The 23,263-nt window shown below is 39.6% G+C and overlaps 2 protein-coding genes across 3 annotated transcripts; one reads left to right on the top strand and one right to left on the bottom strand.

Annotated features, from left to right (window-relative positions):
- Nucleotides 1-1,368: 1,368 nt before the first annotated feature.
- On the top strand, nt 1,369-5,353 carry LOC146981650 (uncharacterized). The gene is made up of 6 exons (XM_085787081.1): nt 1,369-1,528; nt 2,204-2,577; nt 2,703-2,847; nt 4,150-4,269; nt 4,518-4,608; nt 5,020-5,353. Exons 1-6 carry the CDS (start codon nt 1,480-1,482, stop codon nt 5,216-5,218), a joined length of 978 nt encoding a protein of 325 aa, XP_085643207.1. The 5' UTR covers nt 1,369-1,479; the 3' UTR covers nt 5,219-5,353.
- Nucleotides 5,354-13,389: 8,036 nt separating this feature from the next.
- LOC146981649 (aquaporin-3-like) lies at nt 13,390-19,232 on the bottom strand. 2 transcript variants are annotated; one of them, XM_085787079.1, is made up of 7 exons: nt 18,999-19,232; nt 15,636-15,762; nt 15,288-15,425; nt 15,020-15,135; nt 14,703-14,920; nt 13,855-14,545; nt 13,390-13,795 (listed from the first exon to the last, which is right to left on the bottom strand). In XM_085787079.1, exons 1-6 carry the CDS (start codon nt 19,104-19,106, stop codon nt 14,347-14,349), a joined length of 906 nt encoding a protein of 301 aa, XP_085643205.1. In that variant the 5' UTR covers nt 19,107-19,232; the 3' UTR covers nt 13,390-13,795; nt 13,855-14,346. The 2 variants fall into 2 exon arrangements, with proteins under 2 accessions (XP_085643205.1, XP_085643206.1); XM_085787080.1 differs by lacking the exon at nt 13,390-13,795 and having other exon boundaries at nt 13,982-14,132; nt 14,182-14,545.
- Between the last annotated feature and the right edge of the window lie 4,031 nt (nt 19,233-23,263).

Raw genomic sequence — 23,263 nt, 5'->3', positions numbered from 1 at the left:
TTTTTCCTGTGTTGTGTTGTGTGTGTGTGTTTGTGTGTGTGTGTGTGTGTGCGTGTGTGTGTGTGTGTGTGTGTGTGTGTGTGTGTGTGTGTGTGTGTGAGGGTGAATCCCCTATGCTCCTGTGAGAATGGGTGCAACCGACAAGTTCATTTGCAACATCTTGTCTTTTGAAATGCAATTGTTGGGCCTTATGCCCTTGATGTTGTCAGTGATCTTGGAAATTGGAAAAGAATGATATATTTTTGTAAATAGCACTAGTTTGTCAGAATGGACCACCTTTTTATTTTGCACTGTTTTCTTTTATTTACATTTGGAAGTTACTGTTTGTTTTGTTTTGTTTTTTCTCTTGTTCAGCTTTTCAGTTTGAGGAGCTAAATTATTTAGTTTGTTACTTTGGCCTTGATTCTCCTATATGACAACTCCACATTTTGTAACTATACATTATTTCACTCAGACTGTGTCTTAGTATTCAGACTTTGGGGGATTACACAACCAGGGAGGAAACAAAGGTTTTTGTGATGTGCTACCACTTCCCTATATGTGGGCATGACAAAGCAATTGTTTCAATTGTTTCAAATTACTGATGTTTACTTAGGCTATTCATGCACAACAAATTATTTTATGAGCTCAAACTTAACTAGTTTTCTCCTATGCACATGTGGGGACCAACGGACTTGGTTTAGATTGGTAAACGAAACCTCAGATGTTGTACAGAGAGTAACTGTAAAAATAGCAACCATTTTGCAAACACAGTTTAAATTACCCTATTTCCACAAAAAATATTTATTTTAATCAAGGCCCTCCACATTCTTTGTGGTGAATCATGATGGAGAAAAACATCATGTGACTGCAGGCCCCAAAAGCCTGTCCCATTCCTCACAGTAACGAGTGAGCAATCCTATTCAGCTTGGAACACTGTTTTCTCCTGATAACAGATTTATGATCTTCAAATCTAATTGGTAGTCCATGGAGTTCTAGCACACTGGTAGTAAACACACCTCCTTTCCTGCCATGGTGGTAAACAAGAATGTGCATAAGTTATATTAATTATTTTAGAAAAACATCATTTTACAGAGCAATGAAAGAAAGTTGCAGGATATTATTGCAAAGCAGTACAAAATGAACACAGTGAAAACAGCATCCAATGGGGATTGTCCAAAGCCCCTACACAAGGAAAACCTGCTGTCCTTGCAAGTGAGCAGAAACGGGCAAGAGTGGAACTTTTTAATCACCTTTAAAAGACACTGGTGCAATATTCAGTTAATTACAAAGCATTTTAAAGACAGTCCGCGCTTTGGCAACACTACATTTCCCCTTTGAAGAGTTTTACAGAAGAATGCGTGCCTCTCTATTCATCCATCCATGTGATGGATGCACAGAGGGAGGTTGCAGGGAGCTCCAACCCGCCCACTTCACTTGCACTAGTTGCTGTTGCTAATAGAGAGTCCACCACTATCTGTGCCTGTCATCGCCATCGCCATGGGGAGAAAGCTTCTGTGGCTCTGCCTGCTCCTTGTCATCATTTTAAGTAAGACAAACATTAACCTCGTTCCCAGAGACTTTAAGGAGCAAGCAAATATGAGTGTTCTTGTGTGGTTTCAGTAGTTAAGGACAACAGTGACGTTAGCTTTCCACGTTGTTGCATGGGTTGTAGGCTATTGAAGTTGTCGAAACGTATAGGCTACAAGTCCAACTTACATACGTGAATCGATTCATTTAGCCTTATGTTGCTGTAAGTAGCATAAAGTGGTTAGCTTAGCTGTCTCTTTCGCTCTCAGATTAACTTTTGGTTAATCAACCAAAAGTTGTTTAGCCTAATCGCCATGCTGCTTCAGTTGTAGCCTGATGCAGATATCTATAAACGCAAATATTAAACATAGAAGCAGCATTTCATGGTACAGGTTTGATAAGGATAAAGGAAAAACTAAAATTGGCTTCGTATGTATCTGGTTCCCTTGTCCTCCAGTCCACTGATGTCTCTGCTAGTCGCATATGGTAAACAAAGCAGTGATCATTCTGGGTGGTCTATTTGTTAAAGTTAGATTCAATAGTTACATTTGCTCAGGTGAGAAAGAGTAGCCTATGTGTCACACAGCATTATGTAATATTTTGACTTTTATGAATTTGTCCCAAATTGAGTTACAGTAGGCTATTTACCTCAACTAAGTTTGGACAAAGCCTCTTTTGTTTATGTCCTTCACAGAAGTATCAAGCTTCAAGGTCCGAAACAAGCTGATAGGAAAATGTCTGCAGGTGCAAGAAGGGATCTTGGGAGGTAGAGTGTCCCTGGGGGAATGTAGCCCATATTCATCTGTACAGGAATGGAGCTGGCTCCCACAGAGCCAGGCTCTCAGCAGTCATCACACTGGGGAATGTCTGACTGCACCAGGAGAACAGTATGAAGGTGTCCACCTGCAGCCCTGCATCTTTACGGCTGAAAGTGACGAGACTACACCGGCAAGCAGCCAGTCCTGGTCCTGTTCCAAGAAAGGCCACCTCACCTTGATAGGAAGAGGACTCCACCTCAGTGCCACACCAGAATCCACTCTGGTCTTCCTATCACAGGAACAGAAGCAGGTAATGCTGTTATGGAACAGGTCCCTTTCCATCTGACATTCAATTATTTAAAATGTATCTGCAAAGTAGGGGGGAAATGTAGCCTATACTGTAGATCTCCTTCTGCTCCCACCCTTTACAAACAGGGCAGCAGGTGGCGGACGCTTGAAAACCAGACTTTGTGCAATGGAAGAGATAGCAAACATAACCAACACCAAGACCAGTCACACCACTATCTGGGAAAATCATTGGACCCTGCTGTCTCTGATTTACACAGACAGGCTGAACCATGTAAGGACCTATCTCACTAGCTGTAGTATAGTAGTAGTTGACACTATTAACAAAACGTAACACACATTCCCTTAAAGTTTCAACCAGTAGCATAACTAACCCCTTTTTAATTTTTAATTGCATTTACCACTAATGTAAACATGTTAACAACGTTAACACTGGTATTGCAAAGCATTTTTTAAACCACATTTTTGTTTGTTTCCCTTCTTTCGAGTCAGCCAGTGGTATCAGATCATGCAAGTGCAGTATGGGACTGCTTTTTCACATAAGAAAACATTATCTTATTTCTAGGTTGTTTCTAGGGGAGAGGGGCTGAGGGTAGTTTTGTTGAAGTTTCAAACAGAGACTTTTTTTTTTTTTTTAAACACACTCTGCTTATGTGTGCATAGACAGACATCAATGTTCATGGCAGCTTTACTTGACAAGCTAAATCGAAACCAACATACCTGTGAACAAGTAAATATACACTTCTTGAAAATGATAATTAATGTTTTTTTTTTCCAATATGTTGAAAAGGTTGCTATTGAGCAGCTGATCCTCAAAACTTGAGCTTGAATGTTTTGATTTCTTTTTTTCTTTGAATGCATCATTAGTTGCACTACCTGTTTTTCATCTTTCCCTTTTCCATTATTCATGTACTGTCTCTGTATATCCATTACCCCCCCCACACTCCCCCCACACACACACACACACACACACACCCACACACACACACCACACAACCACCACACCCTCTGCCTAGTGCAGGGACTGTTGGTAAAGGTCACAAACACGGAAAGGAACAGTATAGTCGGCTGAAACACTAAGTGCATCAATCTGTAAACAGTTTACACCCTATGAAGACTAATGCAAATAGACCAAAACAAAACAAAACAAAACAAAACAAGAAAGAAAACATGTATCCACATGGGGTCATTACAGGATATCCTTCTTCCCATGCATTGTGACTGGGGTGCTCTGTTAAGAGTGTTTACTTTATAAATCGAAAATTAAAAAAATCCATGTGAGTTGCCTGATCTCAGTTGCATTATGTATCTGCCCCTGTGTGCAGATTAGATCACAACATGGCTGCTTTCAGACTGAGAGTCTAACTTAATTTTCCATCTATCTGGAAGACAGCCAGACACCCCACAAGGCAGCATCACTGTTATTTGTAAAGTGGAATGGATATGGAAGCTGATTCATTGTTTCAGAGGTTCTAACATGTGATTTTGCGGCTTCCAAAGAGGTTGAATAAATCAAATCGATGATGTTCAATTTTGGGCACCACATCTGGTTGACACATTTTGTTTTTTCTTACAGTTGAAGGTTTAATGGATGCCAAGGGCACAGAAACGTATCCTGTAATAGATGGGAGTCTTTCACCCTTGAGCACCAAATCCCCAGCAGATCCCACCATGATTTTCTTCAGTATGGACTATGGTAAGTTTAGTAAACTGTAATCAATAGGAAAGAAACACTGAATGCATCCTCTGTATGACCAGTTCGATGAGTACCAATACTGTAAAAAAGAAAAAAACTGCTTTTACACCACTAGGTGGAGGTATATGAAAGAAAATCAGAGCAATGTTTGTAGTGGATGTTTGATGTTTGGAAAGTAACACAACATAATTATCTTGGTCTGTGTATGCATGTGTACATGTACATAGTCATTGTAATTGTGTTTGTAGGGATGGGCTGGAAGATAACCATGCTGGTACTAAGCTCTTTGGCTCTGGTACTGGGAACTGTTATTCTTATCCTCAGTGTTTACAACAACAGGTAAGTGCCTTACCACAGAGATAATACACATGAAAGCTGACATTTAATTTTTATGATTCATATTTATAAGACATCGGGTGTAAGTGATCATTTTGGTATCTAGTATTTTGGGTTGGCCATTTGACAACATTTGTGACATTTGAGAATAATTGGCCAAGTGGAGAGAGCACTGCACATTGGATACCAATAACCCTAACCAATAAGAAATGTGTTTTAAAAATTGAATTGAAGTATTTTGAACGAAAAAAAAAAAGTAATGTATGAAACTCAACCTAAAAATATAGAACATAGGTGAATGAAGACACAACAACTTTATCTTGGGAGAAAAATCGGAGAAATATTGAGCAAAATATTTCAAAGTGATACAGTATGCCCACCCACATTTTGTATTTTTCTGTCTTGCTGTGCCAGGAGGAAGAAGGTGGTTTGTGTTTTGAAGTCGTACACTGTGAAGCCAGAGGTGAGTGTTCCTGGGTCCCCAGTGCCAAGTGAAAGGGCCCCGCTGACAGAGCATGCCATGCGCCTCCCACACTCCTCTCCCACTTTACAACGAGGAGAAATCCTGATTGAGTGGAAGGATGGCACTGTAACCCCATTATATGAGGCCTGAAAGTGATGCTGTTTGTGTTTGAACATGCAAACGGGCTTGGTTTCCTAAGAAGTCGTATACATGTTATCTCCTGAAAGAGTCTGAAGGCAAGTCTGTTGTAAGCGGAAAAAAAAGATCTGTTGGCATCAAAAGGTACTACACAAACTGCTGTTGGTGTACACTGGACTATTTCATAAAATGTTCATGGCAAATTATCAGACATTTTTTGTGTGGCTTAGCCGCCAGGAGAAGATAAAAGCTGTTTGAAGCTGCCAGAATAAAAAACATACGTAACTGTAAGTTTTCAAGTATGCTCACTGAGTCCTGACCTCTGGCGTAGGACATCTGAAGAATTGCTTTCTGGATGAAAAGACAGTAAAACAAATCTGTAAGCATTCATCGAATGTTTGTAGACCTACCTTAAGTACCATTTAAGAGCAACCAATAGCAAAAGCCTTAAGTTAGATAAGTGCTTTACAAACTAACCTTTGTTTGACATGGCCTAAACTATATGAAGGTCTGATCATGTAGTTTGAGTTTGATGTCGAACAATAGTACTGCGCTGTGGGGTCACGTGTCTCTTCCCACAAAGCAAAGGGAAAGTGAAGAGAAACGTGGTTTCAGATCCCATGGTATTTGCTTAATGCTTATGAATTTAAATGGTCCAGAGGAAATCATTGACACTGCACTAATCTTTCATTACAGGATATTTCTAACAACACAGCAAGGCACACCCTTAGCTCCTGCAACTCGACCCTTAATATTAGGATTAGTGGGCTATTATGTGAAAGTATAACTACGGTTGTGTTGCAATGTACGTTACTATGTTGTTTTGCAAGACACTCTTTTTTGGTGAAAGTTATTTTCATAACATAATTCAGGATTAAGTGCAGATCTTAACAAAGTTTTTTTTTTTGTTTTTTTTCCAAAGAAAGTTTTAATGTAGTTTAAACAGGGACTGTTAGTCATCTGGCTCTGTAAAATTCCGTACTTTTAATTTTATGATGTCCTTTGCTTTGATACTGACCATACATAAACTTGTATTCATTAAAATTGTTGCTTGATTGTTCATACTGTAGACTTGAGCATTTAATTATTTACCTTGTAAACAGTAGTTGTAATAAACAAAAAACAACACTCCACTCTCGGGCCACTTGTTGGTTTTTCTGGAGCTGTCAACTACATTGCACTGTCTTCTTTTGCAGATTAAGATTGTTTTGGCAATTTTTGAGCTGTAGACGTTTAAACTCATGATATGGTTGATTGTTGCAGCACCAGTTTCGATAGTTCAGACACTCTTTTGTCCACTATCATTGGTGGTTTTTCTTTTTCTGTATGCTAATGTGGTTCTCTTTAAGTCTTCGTTTTTTGGGGGGGTTTTTACTTAGAGTTTTTCTAAAACTATCTACTACCTAATAAAATGGCATAAACGTCACATGTTTTTATCAATATGCAGCTGATGGTGATGGTTCCAGAGAACATGCTATTTCCTTGTGGCATGGAAACTTCCCAGCTGGAGGAGTATGTTTACAACTTTTATGGGTTTTTTAGAGTAGGGGCCGGGGGTGAGGGTGGAAATAAGTCTGTTGTTGGGCAGGTTAATTTGATCCCTTCCTTTATTTTAACAATGATGACCAGTTTTTGTGTTTTTGAATCAAACACTGCCCAGATTGAGAGAACATAACCCTACATTTAAAACGTATGCTCTGCCTAAAGTGTGTTTTGCAGCTAGTACTTTGGGCTCTGTTGTATAGGGTTTTAATTGACATTTTTGAATTTTTTTTCTCTAAAGAGTAACACTAAGCCTAGAGCTGACACCCTGTCTCCCCTGCTGGTAATGTTTATACTAATGAGAGGGCACAAAGTTTACAGAACAGAACACAGCACCCCAAAAATGACATGGCATCCTACACCCTTCCAAACCACATCCACATGCCAGACAAGAAAAAAAAAAGTTATTTACAGTTTTCCTTCTTCTCTGAGAAGGAATTGTTATTTAATGTCACAATAATTGTTCAGTATTTGTGTTTGATTGGACCTGTGTTTTTACCATATGTACTTCTTGTGGTGGAGTTGTCACACACACACAACAACAGTACAGTACGTATTTAGAAAGTTCTTTCATGTCTGGACTCCAAACTCCAGCAATGAAAAAAAGACTCGGAGGGAATAAGAGCTGAATGTCAGCTCTATGATTTAAGGCCTATTGCATATACATGATGTGATTAGTAATAGGAATAACAACCTGGCCATTTTCCTCCTGCACATCACTGGGCTGTACAGTGGTCGTGTATTTAGCCAGTGCTCTTTAAGTTTAGTCAACAGTTTGACCAGATTGTCATTGTTTCCTCTCACATCTGTTGTCAGAGCCAAAACAACAGAATGTGCTACTGTCCAAGCACTGACAGGCTGTGCTGCATATGCACAGACACGTCTTTTCACAGGTGAGGCAGAGAAAGGAGATGGGAGTGACCTCTGTATGAATAAGGTGTGACAGAGTGACTGACTCAGCACTCTCAATACCTGGCAGATCATATGTCTGGTTTTACACTCCCTAAAAGGGCTTCTCAGGGTCAGGTCATTTACAAATTATTGTAATGAAGCATTTGTGATACAATGTTTTTTGCTTCTTTTTTTTACATGGACCATTGATGAAGTGACATATGATTATATACAGGTGTATGAAATTAAGTATAACTAGTTGAAAAATGAGCTTGGCACATAAAACATTTTGCAGAATACATAATAAACAAAGCACTGGCATTGTATATTAAAAAAGTAATGTAGTTTTGCTGATCAATTTTAAGACTTTATAGTGTTGAATATGCTGGCTTATATTGCTCATGGTCGCTCTAGACTATAGACGTTTTCCCCCAATCCTTCCAAAGTATCCCTCAATCACCAGGATATATTGCTGCTGGGTTAAGAGTCTCCTGACTGGAAAAGTAACCACAGTAATATCCTGCTCATCCCTAAGCATAGTCATACCACATGGTATGACTGTGGTAGCAGATGAATTCCTGAGGCCACCTTGACCTTCATATGACCAGTCAGAGAAGTAGATTGTGTCTCCTAAATAAATACCAATCACCCAATGATAAACAGTAAAGAAAAAAAAATCCCTGTAATGTGAAGTGGTGTGAAAAGCATTTCAGTAGCTACTGAGGACTTAGATGAAATGGAAGAGGCGACAAGAGGAAGGAACAGAAGCAACAATAAACAGATGTGTTCTTAGGGCATTGGATTTATGGGCATCCTCTATTTCCTTCTCAGCAAAGCTCAATGGACACTCCTCAGTTTGATTCCCAAAACAGTCATGCAAACATCTTGTGAGCACTTGTTTTTGCCAACAATCAATGATTGATACTCAGGAAATGATATAAAAACACCAGTTTCTTTATTGTTGATGTCAAAAATCGTAACTTTTTAAAATTTAGTTTCATGCTTAATTTTGATAAACACTCAACACTTCATTCAAGAGTAATGGCAGTTGTAGATCTCCAACTCCAACTGGTGTATTAAGAAAAATGCTGAATAACTACAAATTTTGAGATATTTTGGCTTCATTGGCAAAAAAGTAAAAAAAAAAAAGTTACAATGGCTGCAAAATAATCCATCCATAGAAGAGGAAACTCAATTTGCCTTGTGTTTGTGTTTGTGTGTGTGTGTGTGTCTGTCTGTCAATGTTATCATAGGTGGTGATATCGAGGGTCTATATTCACTTTCTGAGTAGATGCACTACAGGTTGGCCCATAAGTGTAGTAGAGTTACTACCTCACCGCAGACCTCAAGAGTGCTGTGTTGGACTTGATGTTAGCTGTCTGTTATTTGGATTCACTGTGGCTTTAAAGCTTCACAGTAGATTTTGCTGTTATCACACATGGCCTGCACATGTGTACCAGCTCTTCCCTCAGGTGTTTCATACTGTGTATAAGAAAACAGGCCATTAGCATCCCAGTCTGAACCAGACAGTATACAACTGTGTGAGATACATTTTATTGCGCTGTAAAACATAGGGTGAAAGTTGTTTGAACTTAGCAGGACGATACACCTTCTAAATAGAAACTTTCTTTCTTTCTTTCTTTCTTTCTTTCTTTCTTTCTTTCTTTCTTTCTTTCTTTCTTTCTTTCCCAAACATTGTAGTTAACAAAAAAAGAAAGTTAGAGGGTAAATTTTTCCCACCTCTCCACCAGTGTGTTGGAGAGGTGACAGTTAAAGTGTGTTATACTGTGCTGACCAGGTGCAAATATTTTCATGAGACTCAAGCATGCACAAGGCCAAGGGATATAAATGAGATTTTACAGGTATACTCAACACCAAATCCTGCAAATGGGAATATACTTGGTATGTGAGATGTTCTTTTGAGGGCATTACATTGTTCTGTTTTGACACCAAGGGTATGTGTTTTTTAAGACCATCTTCCCTTTGCCACAAGATGTAGAAGCTTATATGCCTTTGCACTGTCATTATTATAATCTTACTCTTCTGTTTTTCTTGTAAAGCAGGGGGCCTGCTGAAACAAGCAGCATGTTCTTGTTCTATTTACTCAATAACTCTTTTTGACATTGGCAGAGATTTCTTCAGCAGTTCGGCCCACACATGAGAATTATATGTATGCACACAATCAACACTAACCGCAAGCTATGTTCATGTCACATTTCCATGTTGTATGTCAAATGAGTTATCACTATGTTTATATGTCGCTGTTGCTTATGTGTGCTTTTAACTGTCTATATTTATAGAGTTGTCTTTTGTGCTCCCCCTCACCCTTTTGCCCCTTAGGAGGTCTTTGGCCTCCTACCAGGCCATTGCCTAAATAAGAATGCTTTCTTAGAAATTTTGCCTGGTTAAATAAAGGTCAATGATGATGCAGTTTACTGAAATGACATAATTACATACATGTCCTATACCTGTCACATTTGGAGCCATATTCTACAGACTTCAAGAATAGAGAGGACAAAAAACCTGCTGAAACACTGTTACAAAACTGATCTAATGGCAGAATTCCACTGGAGCCTCAGGCAGCATGGTGACAGAGACACAAAACATGTGTTTGCAGTCACAATGTAGGTGTGTGCTGGTTGCTTCAGCCCCATAGATTGTGTATCCATCACATTATGTCTGATAAGCTTTTAAACCATGAGTAATTTTTTCCAGCTGAATGTGAATTTTACAATGATCACATTATCACCACAGCCACCTTGCAGAAACTTGAAAATGTTAATGTTGTTTCCTGTTGTAAGGAATTGTTTTAAGTATTCTTGATGCTGATTCTCTGTGTTCAAACATGTTCAAAAAACCCCCTCCGGGCAAGCGAAATCTGGCTACGATGCTTTGATTCATCATGAGTGTGATGGTGTTCAACTGGTGGTGGCGTTGAAATTTTGGAAAACATGCCTATTGACTTTCTCACTGAGAGTCTCATCAGAAGATCATTGTCACTGCCATGTCTAGCCTACTTATTTAATTTAGCACCAGGGCATTAGCGTAGCTCAATTTAGCTTAAAGACTGGGGGCAAGAATTTCAAAATTACACCTTGCTAGCACCTCGGTAAGGATGCACACTGAATTGTGGTTTTTACAGTTGTGTCAAGGTTAAACAAGTGAGCTAAAATGTTTTTGAACTTTCAACAGAGTCAAGTGAATTATATCCCCTTGTCTCCACTCTGAAGTTAAGCTCAGAGTTAGATTTAATCTAAGCCTTGACAAGAAAGCAAATACCGGTAAGCGTTATAGCACTCACAAAAGCACCACAAAGTTTCGCAACAAGACTTCACCAAGGCATGACCGTGTCAAAATAGCTTTGATTAAAACAAATGAGTTCAAATGACTGAAATCTTGCCAGATACAAATGTTTGATTGAAACTCAATGGATATAAATGAGATTTAACTCAATATCAGATCCTGTTCAAGGACTTGATACGTGCAGGGCCGTTGCTAGGAATTTTGGGCCCCCTTGACTTTTCCACTTTTCTTAAGACTACGTATGTATTATCATTTTTTATTTAGCCTACTTTGTTTTGATGCTAATGCAGCATTACTATGAGTATTAGTCAGGGCCTTATGCAGAATAAATCAGTCAAACAAAGATTAGACTACTGGGGTTTTTTGTGGGCCCTACTGGGAGCTGGGCCCCTAGAATTATCATCACCTTTCTCCCCTGCACGATCTGATATCACCAAGTAAACAACAGCCCAGGACTAAACCTAACCGGTTGGTTATAACAGCGCTCCTGGGCTGTTAATTACTTGGTGATATCAGATCATGCTTTCTCCCTTATACAACGGCCCTGCATACGTGACACAACTGGGACCAATATCTCCCTTTAATCTATCTCAGGTTGACAGTCTATATCTGTCTATAGTCTATATGAAGTGTGTCTTGAACCTGCAACGAATGATTACTGGTCACTATGGGACAGGGGAAACAATCTGCGAATACCACTCACATTAAGGCTGCCTTTTTGTAAACTTGTTGGCAAACTGCTGGTTCAGAGCAATACTTGCAAGGTAATACAGCTGGCAAATCTCTAATCTTCACTCTCCTTAGCTCTGCAACTCAGAACGGACGGAAACATCTGGCTCTAGTAACTAGACACTCCACTATGTTCACTGGCTAGATGCTTACTTTGTCTGTGTGCCATTTGGTGCTCGGCAGGTTGAGTACAGTGCCTGAAAACAGATGCCAAAAAAGAAGCTGAGGGGAGCAGAGAGAATGAATCAAAACAGGAGTTAGTTGAATGACCTGAGAGGAACTGCAGAATCAGCAGATAGTTCTTTGGCTCCTTGAAGTGAAGAAACCATTTTCTCATACAAATACTGAAGTGAGGTGATTATATGTTATTTTTTGTATTAAATGTAGATTTATACTGATAGATACAATAGCTATACACTTCATGGTGATGTACATGTGTGAACCAATAGGAAAAATCCAAAGAAAAAAAAAAATACTGATGCTGATGCACAACTTGTCATTCTGATTCATAATTTACGGTCTTTCAAGATGAAAAAAAAAAGGATCAGGAAACCTGGTCTGTTTTATACCGACTTTTCTGGAAGGTCTTTGTAGAGACACCAGTCGATAATCTCCTCAAGCGAAGTGACCTGCCAAGACCTGTTTGCAGTAATTGTGCAAAACCACTGATTCATGTTGGCTCGCTAGAATCCAGACTCCAAACAGCAAGAACAGATTTGCCCTTTGTGTGATATTCTGCTCAAAAATTAATCACTGAAAGGGCGTATCAAGCTGGATAAAGAGTAAACCTGTTTAAAATCTCTCTGCATTTTGTTGATAAATAGAAAGTAGGCAAGAGTTTCTATCAAAGGGAGCCCTTGGCATGGAGGGCCAGGGCCGATTTGATTTAGGCACTGAAGGACAGTGGCCCAGTTCTGGTCTGTGGATACCGAGCTATGCTTGGAAATAAAGCACAGCCTTGAAATAGCAGTATAAAATACCGCTGTGCACTGCATAATGATGGAGCAGGTCTGCTTTTGGGAACAGAAAACCCCTATTAAAGAACACAGCAGAGAGATTGGAGAAATCTCTTTGTGTAGTCTTGTTTCCTGCTTGACTTTTAACTTAGAACTCTGCTGGTACATTCAAAACTCTCAAAAATCACAAAAACATGCTTATACCAACAGAGTCTTGATTTTTTAAGCAGATGTAGTCTATCTTTTTTGACTTTGAAAGTTACCAACACAGAGAATGTTATGAACCCAGCTTCTTAAAATAATTTTAACTCTAAATAGTATCAAACCAATTATTATTATTGTTCAGTTTTATTCACCAATTCATAATATATTATCTCAAGACAGTTCACAGGGTAAGATAAAATATTGTGTAAGGTCAAGACCATACTTTATTTTATACTTCATATAATTATTATTTATTATTAGAGAGAGGAAGCAAAGTTTCCCACAAAAAGCAACACTGGGTGTGAGAGGATAAAGAGGGGATGGGAAAGGAGAGAGAGGGAATCTGCTGAGAGGGGAATTTGTATTGGCTATGTCTTCCACAAAGTAGCCCATCTGACTCAATGTTGCCACCACCACAAGCAGCACAAACTCGGCTTCTGAGAGGTGGAACTCACAATTTTGTCCAACTGAACTGTATTCTGCTGTAACCTGATTTTAACATTCCCCACGCACAAGAGGCACTTGTGACAAAGAAAGAAAAAGTAAAAAACAAGTGAGTAACACGAACCACATGCCTGCAACAATACAAAAACAGGACTTTATTGTATCAGTACAAAAGCATTGCCCCTCAACCTACATACAAAATATAAAGGTGCTCACAGTTCAGTTTAGCACCCAAACATGGAGTTATACACATAATAAAAACATGAACAGGCAAAACAAATGAATATAACAGTTTTAGGACTGATAGTTGCTGTACAAATAAGATAAATGTTTTACAGGGCAAAGGGAGTATACAGCAGTTTTGATATGGCTGCTTTAAGGTGGCAGTGGTGAAGTGAAGAATGCTGCGGGAAGGATGTAGCCTCAGCACCATCTGTTAGCTCTAAACAACAGAGCTGACGTTGTCTGCATAGATCATTCCTCTCACTGTGCAATATTGTGAAGCTATTCAAGGTATTCACTGGCAGTTATTTGAGTATTTTGAGATTTAAAGTTTGAAGTTTTTATTTCCCAATTTACTGACAAGTTCCCTGAATTCAAATGCTTACATTGAAAGACTCTGGACTGACAAAATGCAAAGAAATTGTTTGGGACAGATGTGCGTCGCTCTCAATATATCTACAGCATAGATGTGCAAAACTATATTAAAAAGAGATAAACTACATTAATATGAAGCATACAATACTGCTCAAACCAGAGTGCTTAAGATACTAGGATCCAAATGTTCATCCCTTTAAAGAATTAATGTAATTCTGTGTTTCTGATGTTGTGTTTCACTCCGCTACACTCCTCCGATTGTCTCATTGTATCATATAATACTGTATAATCACATGATAATGTAAAGAGACTGGCCTGCGTTCACATACACATTTATCTTGGATTGCAAAGATGGATTGTCAAAAAACAGTTGTGGCTTTCACTGTTGTGGAAAGGAAAGATGTTGACATGTGTATTTACAGAATGTGCATCTAGCGTGCATTTAGCGTGTATAGCAGCACATGTCTCACACACTCAGTGCACTTCTTTGGTGGCCTCTTTGGAATTGTTTGCGTTGACACTGGCAAGTCGGACGTTTTCTTCCTCTAAGCTCATTCTGTCACGTACTTCTCCCTCCACATGGAAGCCAACCATCAACTGGTAGATGACCACACCAATGAAGGTACCAATGAATGGGGCAAAAACGGGCACCAGGAACCAGCCATTTCTAACCCTAAGGAGGGATAAAAGTTATAGAGTTATACAAATATGCTTTTACATTGTCTCGAATACAACTGGGGGCATTTGATAGTGAGCAATGTGAGAATGCTGCAAAAAAGGTATGTAAAACAATAAATAACGAGGAAAAATTATAAAAACTGGGCACTCACGTGTAAACTTCCCTGCCCCACCCAGCAATAGAGGTGAAAATACGTGGTCCGAGATCCCTGGCAGGATTGACAGCATAGCCTGAGTTAAAGCCCATCGACAATCCAATAACCAGGACCACAAATCCCACAGTGAAGGCCTCCAGCCCCTGGGGGATGCTGTTGTTGTGGGGATCCACAATAGCCAGGATGCAAACTATCAGCGCTGCTGTGCCAATTATCTGGAGAGAATGACATGAGAGGAGAATATAAGTGAGGCACCTGAGCTGCAATGTCCATATTTGTTAAGGTAAAAGTTTGTGTACATTTCAAGAAAGTACCTGATCAAAGAAGCCATTGACAATAGTGAGATGTTTTCCAGGGTAGGTGGCAAAGATGCCAGCTGTGGCTTTAGGTCCAGTCACATTGAAAGCCCCAGGAAAGTCCCACAGGGCATCTAAAGGCAGACAACACAATACAACTTCAAAATCAGACAGCTTTCCTAGATGCACTTAGACTTTTTGAAACCTGCAACATGATTCTGTTCATATATGATAGTAACAAGAAGATTTCTTTATATTTGGCTCCAAATCTGGAGTCGTCTCTTACCGTAGTACATGCCGAAAATGACGGCAGCACCAAAAAATGCACCGATAGTCTGAAAAAGGAAGTACATTGGGAATTTTCTCCAGCGCTCTCTTCCGAGTAGACACAGGGCAAAGGTCACAGCAGGGTTCAGATGACCACCTTAAAATGTACATGGGGACAGTAGGTCAGTACATATCATAGAGACCATGAACAAACATTACTGCTTTAAGTACAGACTCAGAGCCCTGACCAATCGATTATAAGGGACAGATCAGGTTACAATATGGTCAGGCAGATGACCTAAAAGCAAATGAGTCGCTGAGAAAGTTAATTATGATGATGTAATTTTCATTAAAATCGTTTGCCTACCTGATACCTGGCCACAGACCAGGATGCCTAAGGTGGCAGCGAAGCCAAAGGCAAAGTTAACAGTGAGGAACATGCCATGGGAACCGCCGCTCAACACCAGCTGGGCTACAGCACCACAGCCAAACATCTGAAGAAAAAGAGGAGAAGAACAAGTTTACACTAGTTGCCTAAAACTTCCTGTGTACAGACAACAAGTTACATAATGAATTATATGGTATCAATCAATGAATCAATCAAACTTTATTTTCATAGAACTTTTCAAACAGGTTTGTGCAGTTCAGAGTTCTTAACAAATAACTGATAAGCTAAACAGTGAGAGTGATTTTAAGTTAAGTTAAGTCAACATTACTTCTGAGAGGTCTGAGATGTAAACCCTGTTCAATGTTGCACCAATTGCACCAGTATCTCACTGCGGCATTAAAATACACATGAATACTGGTCATTTAATGCCTTGTCAGTCCATCAAGGTCAAGCCAAGGGATGAAATGAGGAAATGTGATCATTATCAGTGAAACCAGTGAAACAAAGAGCCATTAAATGAGCTCTACTCAGCATTAAATGAGTTCTATTGTTTTCCTAAAGGGAGTGCAGTATACTGTATTTGCAGAAAGGTCACTGTGTTGACTTTGTCTTTGAGAGTCACTGCTACTGCCCAGTTGATTTCTCTGGGAGAGGGAAAAATACAACTAAAGTTCAATTTCATTTTGAATGAGGGAAAACATCAGTTTTTTGGAGCAAAAGCGCAGGGAATGCAGAATGCACAGCACTGCCAAGCAGGTGCCATTCTGTGTAATTCTCTGGGTGTGTTTGTTAGCGTGCATCCTCTCTGTGTGGTAAAAGAAGTATGTGTGGTCTATGCTGAGGTTGCTGCTCCTAAAGCCTGCTGATGAGGATGCTTTTCAGTCAGACCCCACGACTCAGATGTTGAGGTTAGTTTGAGGGAACCACATTCGGAGGCACTGGCGCCTAAAGGGCGTTCATCATCACTGAGCTCAGTCTAAACTCTTTTCCTCCCCTGATGAGTCCAGCCAGCACTGGAAAAACACTACATATCTACCCTCGTGTTAGAATTTTGCCTAGCCATTAGACCTTGACATATGTCATATGAAAAAAAATGCAAAACCTAAGACTTTGCGCTTCTTCATGTCAGCAGCATCACATTGCACATTACCTCGCAAGTGCAATTTCCCTACTTGGATTTTGTTGCACAAGAAAAGTCTCATTTAAATCAGCACTTATCCTGGGAACTGTGATCATTCTCAAATCTTCACTCTGTTGAGTAATTTCAGCTGCTGTCGTTATGTTTGAAGGTTAACTCCACCCCAGCACTTCCCTAACCTACATTCAATTGCCTGATACTTGTACATCCATGCAGCTACTTGCAGCTTTCAGTACAATCAGGGGGGTTATTAAAAAAAAAAACCCTGCAGTCAGACTACTGAAATATACATTTGCCAACTGTTAAGGAGCTACAGACAGAAGAGAAAACAAAGACACACAAAAAAAATTGCTGGCTGGGAACCAAGTCTAAATCACTACCAGTATAATCTTTTCAAATTTTCAAAAATTCATGAAGAGCCTTGAAATCCCCTAAGGGTTACTATGAAGGTCAAAGCAGAGAAAAGTTGTTTGAAGTGGAAAATACTGTACATGTTTTGTGAATGGGTTGAAGGGTTAAAAAAACAGTTAGAGCGAGACAGCCAAATACATTGCCTGTATAGGGGGCAGCTTCAAAGTCACACCAGCCTGTGGCCAACCAGTTTAATCAGTGCTTGACATTTTTTCTTCTCTTCTTCAAAAGTATCCTGTGTAATGATCCTACCAAGTTGCGCTGAGTTAGTGGCACAGTGCCAAGAATGCCCAAATCCATAAAGACAAAGAGGTACACACGCCCATGTGCACACCTACACACACCCTCTTGCAAATTACATATCTCTCCAAGTCACTTTACAGTGACAGATTATTTACTCATTAGCGTTTTTGCTGTGTTTAATCTGTCATCAGTAGTAGCAGGTATTAATGGTCTTATCTGGGGGAAGAGGAAGGTGCCAAAGATATTCTGAGATAGATCTCTGTTATCTCTAATACAGGAAGCAAGATTATTTCAGGCATGTGCGTGATGTGACACCTATTGTTCTGTCAATGACGCTCCCAGTGCTGCCATTGCCATGTGTCACCCATTATAAGACTGCACCACACCTTTCAATGCTATTGGTAGTCTTAATAAAATGCTAATTTATCTGATCAGCAACAGCCATTGTTGTTGCTGTGTTATTTTCCACTGCATTGCTTGTTAATTTATAACTAGTCCACGTGTAATTTGGATTAAGCTTGTGCTCCATCAGATGGAAATATTTATGATGCTCAAAATGTTTTATATAAACTTATAATCAGATTTATGTAGCATGCCCTAACAGCTTCATATTTGGCTTTAATGCAGTGAGTCACTAAACTCAGCACACTCAGCTAAAGTGAGTGTTAAACCATTACAGGAGCCTCTAGGTTGCCCACTAAGCTGGGTTTTTATCCCTGTGTTTAAAGTAGAACACACATGTGAGATTTAGGTTCTGGTTTTATGACTGCATGTGTCAAAGCTGGAAGACAAAACACAATTAAGTTAAATGTCCCGTGAAACGCATCCGTCTGTGTTAGTGACAGATAACTTAAATACTTTCCGCTGTTTAACACCTGTGATGCTGAGGTTTTGTTTGGAACTGAATTAACATGTTTGTTCATATCTCATGCACACATACAAACACACCTACCCTACCTCCCTGTGAAGTGATGAAAATGAAAATGTCATGAGGTTTGGGATCCGGGATCCTGGATCCCAGCTCCAGGCAAATATTGCTGTGTGAATCGTAAATATGACTTTGACCACAGAACAGTCTAGCAACCTGATACTTGTTTGTTCTTCACTCATGTAGCTCAAGTAACACTTAACATGGAGAGCAGTCATTGCCTCTTCTCATACAAAAGGTGTCACTTCAGTCCCTTTGAAGTCGATATATGGCTTTTGAATTACATTTTATAATCATTCATCACGAATGATAGAATGCAAACACTGTCACATAGAGAGTAATTGATTATGTTGCAACAGCAAAGAAAAGTGACTAGTGAGGGTACTTGAGAAACACTCAGCTCAGTTATGATCAATACTTATATTCAAAGAATGAACTTTGTAACTTTTTCATTTAAGGCTTGGCAACTATTTCAGTGATGTGATGAAAGTTCCCTGCAAACACTTTCCCTCTCCATTTCTCTCTCTCTCTCTCTCTCTCTCTCTCTCTCTCTCTCACACACACACACACACACACACACACACACACACACACACACACACACACACACACACACACTTACCACAAGGATGAGGGTGCCAAGACACTCTGCCAACGCCTGTCGAAGCAGCAGATTACGGATCTGGAAGAACCGGGCAAGTTTGTTTAAATACACCTTCTGTCTGCCCATGTTTTCTTGCTGGAGGCTGATATGAGACTGTGAGAAGATGCACCAAGTACAGTAGGTGGATACGTTTTCCTGAGTGACTGTGAGGCCAGGAGGACCGGGTTCCTTTTATAAAGCCAAGATGGGCTTGGACTGGAGACTGATGCCAAGACATGGGCTTGGCCCCGCCCTCTGCACCACGCCTCCCTGCTTGTCACCGAGTGATTCACACTGTTGTTTGTTCACTGGTCCTCTCTGTCTTTCTGTCTACACACAAGCACACACGCGTGTGTTTGTGTGTCTGTCGCATGTCATGATTGAATATTGTATTCATTTATATACCGAGATGTTTAATTTCAATATTGGTGATTAGTTTCCTAATTGGTTTGTGATAAGGCAGTTTTTTTTTTACAGTAAGTGTGAGCAACATTCCCCTGCATCTGGAAATTGTATTTTCAACTTGTCCTTTTGATTTTGATTGCATGAAAGTAGAAATTAATTAGTAAAAATTCCATGCTTACTGGTAAAACTTTCTTTTTCTTTTTCAGCTGGTGTCTCTCTTAGATATATGGAAACGCATATACTGTACAGATAGACAGGAGAAATGCCTGCACTGTAACATCCGCTGAACAGTTAGTGTTGCCTGTATTCACCTTAATCCACCAAATTCTCAATGATTACAATGAACATTCACCAGAATTTAACCCTAAACCCAAGTATTGATTTTTTTAAAATTCTTTTTTAAAAGGGCACATATTCCCTTCCCTTCATACACATCCCAAGGTTTTGTTCCTCATAAGAGGAAGAATACACACTCTCACTCTCTCTCTCACACACACACTCACACACTGGCACACAAAAAATGTAATCAATACCTGCTTGCAGCTCTTACGGGTTCATTCCCACCCGTTCACACACATCCTTCTCTTTTCCCTTTCTGTCCCTCACCTCATTTTCACTGACCTGTTCTTTTGTCCCCTGTCTGAAACTTCATCACCACATATTATACCTTCTTTGTCTGATTTCAATAGAGGTGTGAGAACATTTCCACTTTTAAAAGCCCACAGCCATGCCTCTATCAGTAGGAATCAGTGCACCATTTCTTTGCTCTGTTTGGAGTACTTTCGCTTTGTTTGGGCTATTTCTATTTTACAGTGACCGCGGAGTACAGTATCAGCTTGGATCACCTTTACATTGGACTGCAAAACAATTCTGAGCTCATATCTGTCTGGTTTACTTCCTTTGCAGGTACTTATGAAATCACATTCCTGAGTCTATAGAAATGTATACGTTCTGAAAATATTCCACATTGCATGAATCTCAGTGCAAGCAGGAGCAAACAGCGGGTCAGCAAATTATATACGCGACGTGATGTTTCTTCATTGAGAAACCCTAAGGCGGTCTGAGTCATGACAGTCAAAGCACCAGCGTCAACCAACCGTATGCGTCATGAAAGTTGTGCAACTGTTGACAGGGAATTGTGTCAATGCAAATTTCACTTGTAAGATAGGCTTGTAAGATAGGCATGTAAGGAGATGACAGGCAATAAGAGATATGAAAGCACTGTCTTCCAAGGATCCTAACCAAGATTTGGGTAAAAACTTTGTATGTTATTCAAGTAAATACATTTAAGGTGAATATTGAATATTTTGTTGAATAATTGGTTGACACAATAAGCCAGAAATGTTCATTTCAGCCAATAAAAGTAATGGCTTAGTATGGCGGGTGTGATGACTGACCCACCTAGAGGTTCCTCCCACAGTCCAGTGGCTGCAGGTCATCTGGATTTCCCACATGTATGAATGTGAGTGCCAGGTAACTGACATCAGCCTGGACTGACTTGCTCTTGAGTAGTTTCTCTACCTTCTACCCACATGGACAGGTTTCAATGCCCCTGGTCAGTGAAGAGAGCAGGTTTGGAAATAATGCTTTACAAATATTTTTGGTCTAGTTGCTCTGGCTTGTTTTTACTTGTGGTGCTTCCTATTCTCAAGGCAAAATCTTAATCTTTCCAAAAACCTAAAATCTCTGCTTGTATTTGACCTGTAAACCTTGTATCCTCACCAGCCGGTTTCTACAGAGACAGATATAGCTGAGTTGTGTTTTTGTCTGTTTCAGTTGACTGCTTTGGGATTCCAGTAGGAATCCCATCAAGCAAGTCCAGGTAAGCTGCATATTTTGACCATATGGTTTTGAGCAACTTTTCCTGGAACAGTTTGCTGAGAAACAGGACAGTAAAATGGTAAAGGAAAAAAAAACATTAGGGAAAGTTGCTAACCCAACCAAAACTGAATCTGTTCAAATTCTTTAAAAAACACGATTTAACAAATAAGCTTCACTGTTTGATGATAGATACATTTTGTTGTGATGCCTTTTTTTTTTTTTCAAAACTCCTCAGGTCCTGAGGGAATGGCACAGATCTCAGTTTTTAATGTGTGTGATTGATGGCCATGTGCAGGCTGCCATGTGTCTACCAGATGTGTTGGTCTGCAGTAGGAGTGCCAGTGTGGCAGTTGTTTTCCATCAGGTGCTGAAAGTAAGGGCAGGTGCAGACAGATGAAGAAAAATTGATATCAGACAGCATAAGCTAACCCTCGGCCTCTGGCCAGAGACAAAGAAACTAAATTATTAATACAATGGACTTCTAAAACTACAGAAGGGAATTGTTTACAATCTCTCTTTTTCTCTTTCACGAGCTGTGAAGATAATGTAAAAATGCAATGAAGTAATGTTTTTGCTATTTCAGCCACTTTTATACTTGAAGAAATATCATGGTCCTTCTACTGTGTTCTTTTAAACATTTCCTAATGGCTGGCTGGATGTGTGTGGTTTGTAATAGTGCAATAAGGCTTATTTGACGATTGCATGTGTGGTCTGGCAAAAAAAGCCAGATGATGTAAGTCCGCAGTGTGAACTGTGTGAAAGAGAATTTGACAGTCATGTCAGATCATGAAATCAGTGAGTAAGACGCAACAAGGGCTCCACACTATTTTATTGTTGTGTATTCAGTGGTACTGTTACGAACCAAGTCAGGCTTCCACGTAATTTTAACTTCTGGTAATTGTTTGGTGAATCACTGAGGGGTGTCCACAAAGACACAAATCATCATGCTGTCAGTCTCAAATGCATTTCCTCTTAAATCTGTGATTATGGTTGGTTGGAGAAAGAATGCTCTTCTCTGTCAACAGCTGCTGATATGCAAACACATACATACTGGATGGTAATCAACAATCTTTATAAGCAGTAGTTATATATACGGTGCGAGCAGTTCGTCATCAACCAGCACGTCATTATTGGCGTGACTGACAACTGAAAAGAAAGGACATGTAATTGTGAACCCGTTTACCCTTTTTTGTTGCCTCAGACTCAATATTATTGGTAACAAACTGCTTTTAAAAAATGTTCACTGGGGAAATCTGACATTTCTAACTATCTTTTTGTGACAAGCACTACACCACTCTTCAACTAAATTCTATACTTGCACTGATCACAACCCACGCTGCCCCATACAACTCAGATTTGATTGCCCTTTTTGTAACCTGTGGAGGCTGTACAGCTGAAATCTTAGACGAACCTTGAGCACGAGACGGAGAGATTGTCACGCAACAAGTGACCTCACTGTACACCTTTCAGATACTATCCAATTGTAATCTGGATCACAGATTATAACAGAGGCTATACTCTGCATTCTGCATGTACATACACGCTTACTTACTTTGCATTTAGACATTGAAGAACTGGTGTCCACTGATTATAACTGAGGTTGTGAAGGACCAACGAGTTCAAACATAACCTGGAGGAAGAAAATTCACAATTAAATTACTCACTATGGTTCCTGGTAAACCCGGTGAGTGTATGAATTCTCTGGAGCTGTGTGGGCCCAGAAATGTTCAGACGATGTTTCAGCGCAGCAAACAAGGAAGAAACCTTTTGCATTTATAGTGATGGGATAAGGAACATTCCTTGTGTGAAAATAAGTTAACCAATCATGATGACTTAGCTATTACACTGGAGTATGCAACTAACCAAAAGAAACGTAATAGCTACAATAAAATAAAATAAAAAATCAACATTTGCTGTTCTGTATGTTATGTACAGTATATTTCAGTATTTTTGTCATAAAAGGAAAGTAAATGTGTTGTTCTGAAAATATGAGTTGCAACCTTCATGTACAGCTGGTA

The sequence above is a fragment of the Trachurus japonicus genome, chromosome 9, assembly GCF_045865225.1.
Source record: "Trachurus japonicus isolate A0001 chromosome 9, Traja_1.0".
In the NCBI taxonomy this organism is placed as follows: domain Eukaryota; kingdom Metazoa; phylum Chordata; class Actinopteri; order Carangiformes; family Carangidae; genus Trachurus; species Trachurus japonicus.
The sequence above is the reverse complement of the archived record's forward strand: the minus strand, read 5'-3'. Positions and strand labels throughout refer to the sequence as shown.

What these genes read in the sequence shown, in the direction of transcription:
- LOC146981649 (XM_085787079.1), bottom strand. Translation starts at nt 19,106, where the DNA reads ATGGGCAGACAGAAGGTGTATTTAAACAAACTTGCCCGGTTCTTCCAG. An exon ending in TTGGCACCCTCATCCTTGTG is followed by an intron (nt 15,763 to 18,998) that starts GTAAGTGTGTGT and finishes CTTTTTCTTCAG; the next exon opens with ATGTTTGGCTGTGGTGCTGT. An exon ending in TCAATGGCTTCTTTGATCAG is followed by an intron (nt 14,921 to 15,019) that starts GTACTTTCTTGA and finishes CATTCTCTCCAG; the next exon opens with ATAATTGGCACAGCAGCGCT.
- LOC146981650 (XM_085787081.1), top strand. Translation starts at nt 1,480, where the DNA reads ATGGGGAGAAAGCTTCTGTGGCTCTGCCTGCTCCTTGTCATCATTTTA. An exon ending in GCTCCTTGTCATCATTTTAA is followed by an intron (nt 1,529 to 2,203) that starts GTAAGACAAACA and finishes TGTCCTTCACAG; the next exon opens with AAGTATCAAGCTTCAAGGTC. An exon ending in TTTCTTCAGTATGGACTATG is followed by an intron (nt 4,270 to 4,517) that starts GTAAGTTTAGTA and finishes TTGTGTTTGTAG; the next exon opens with GGATGGGCTGGAAGATAACC.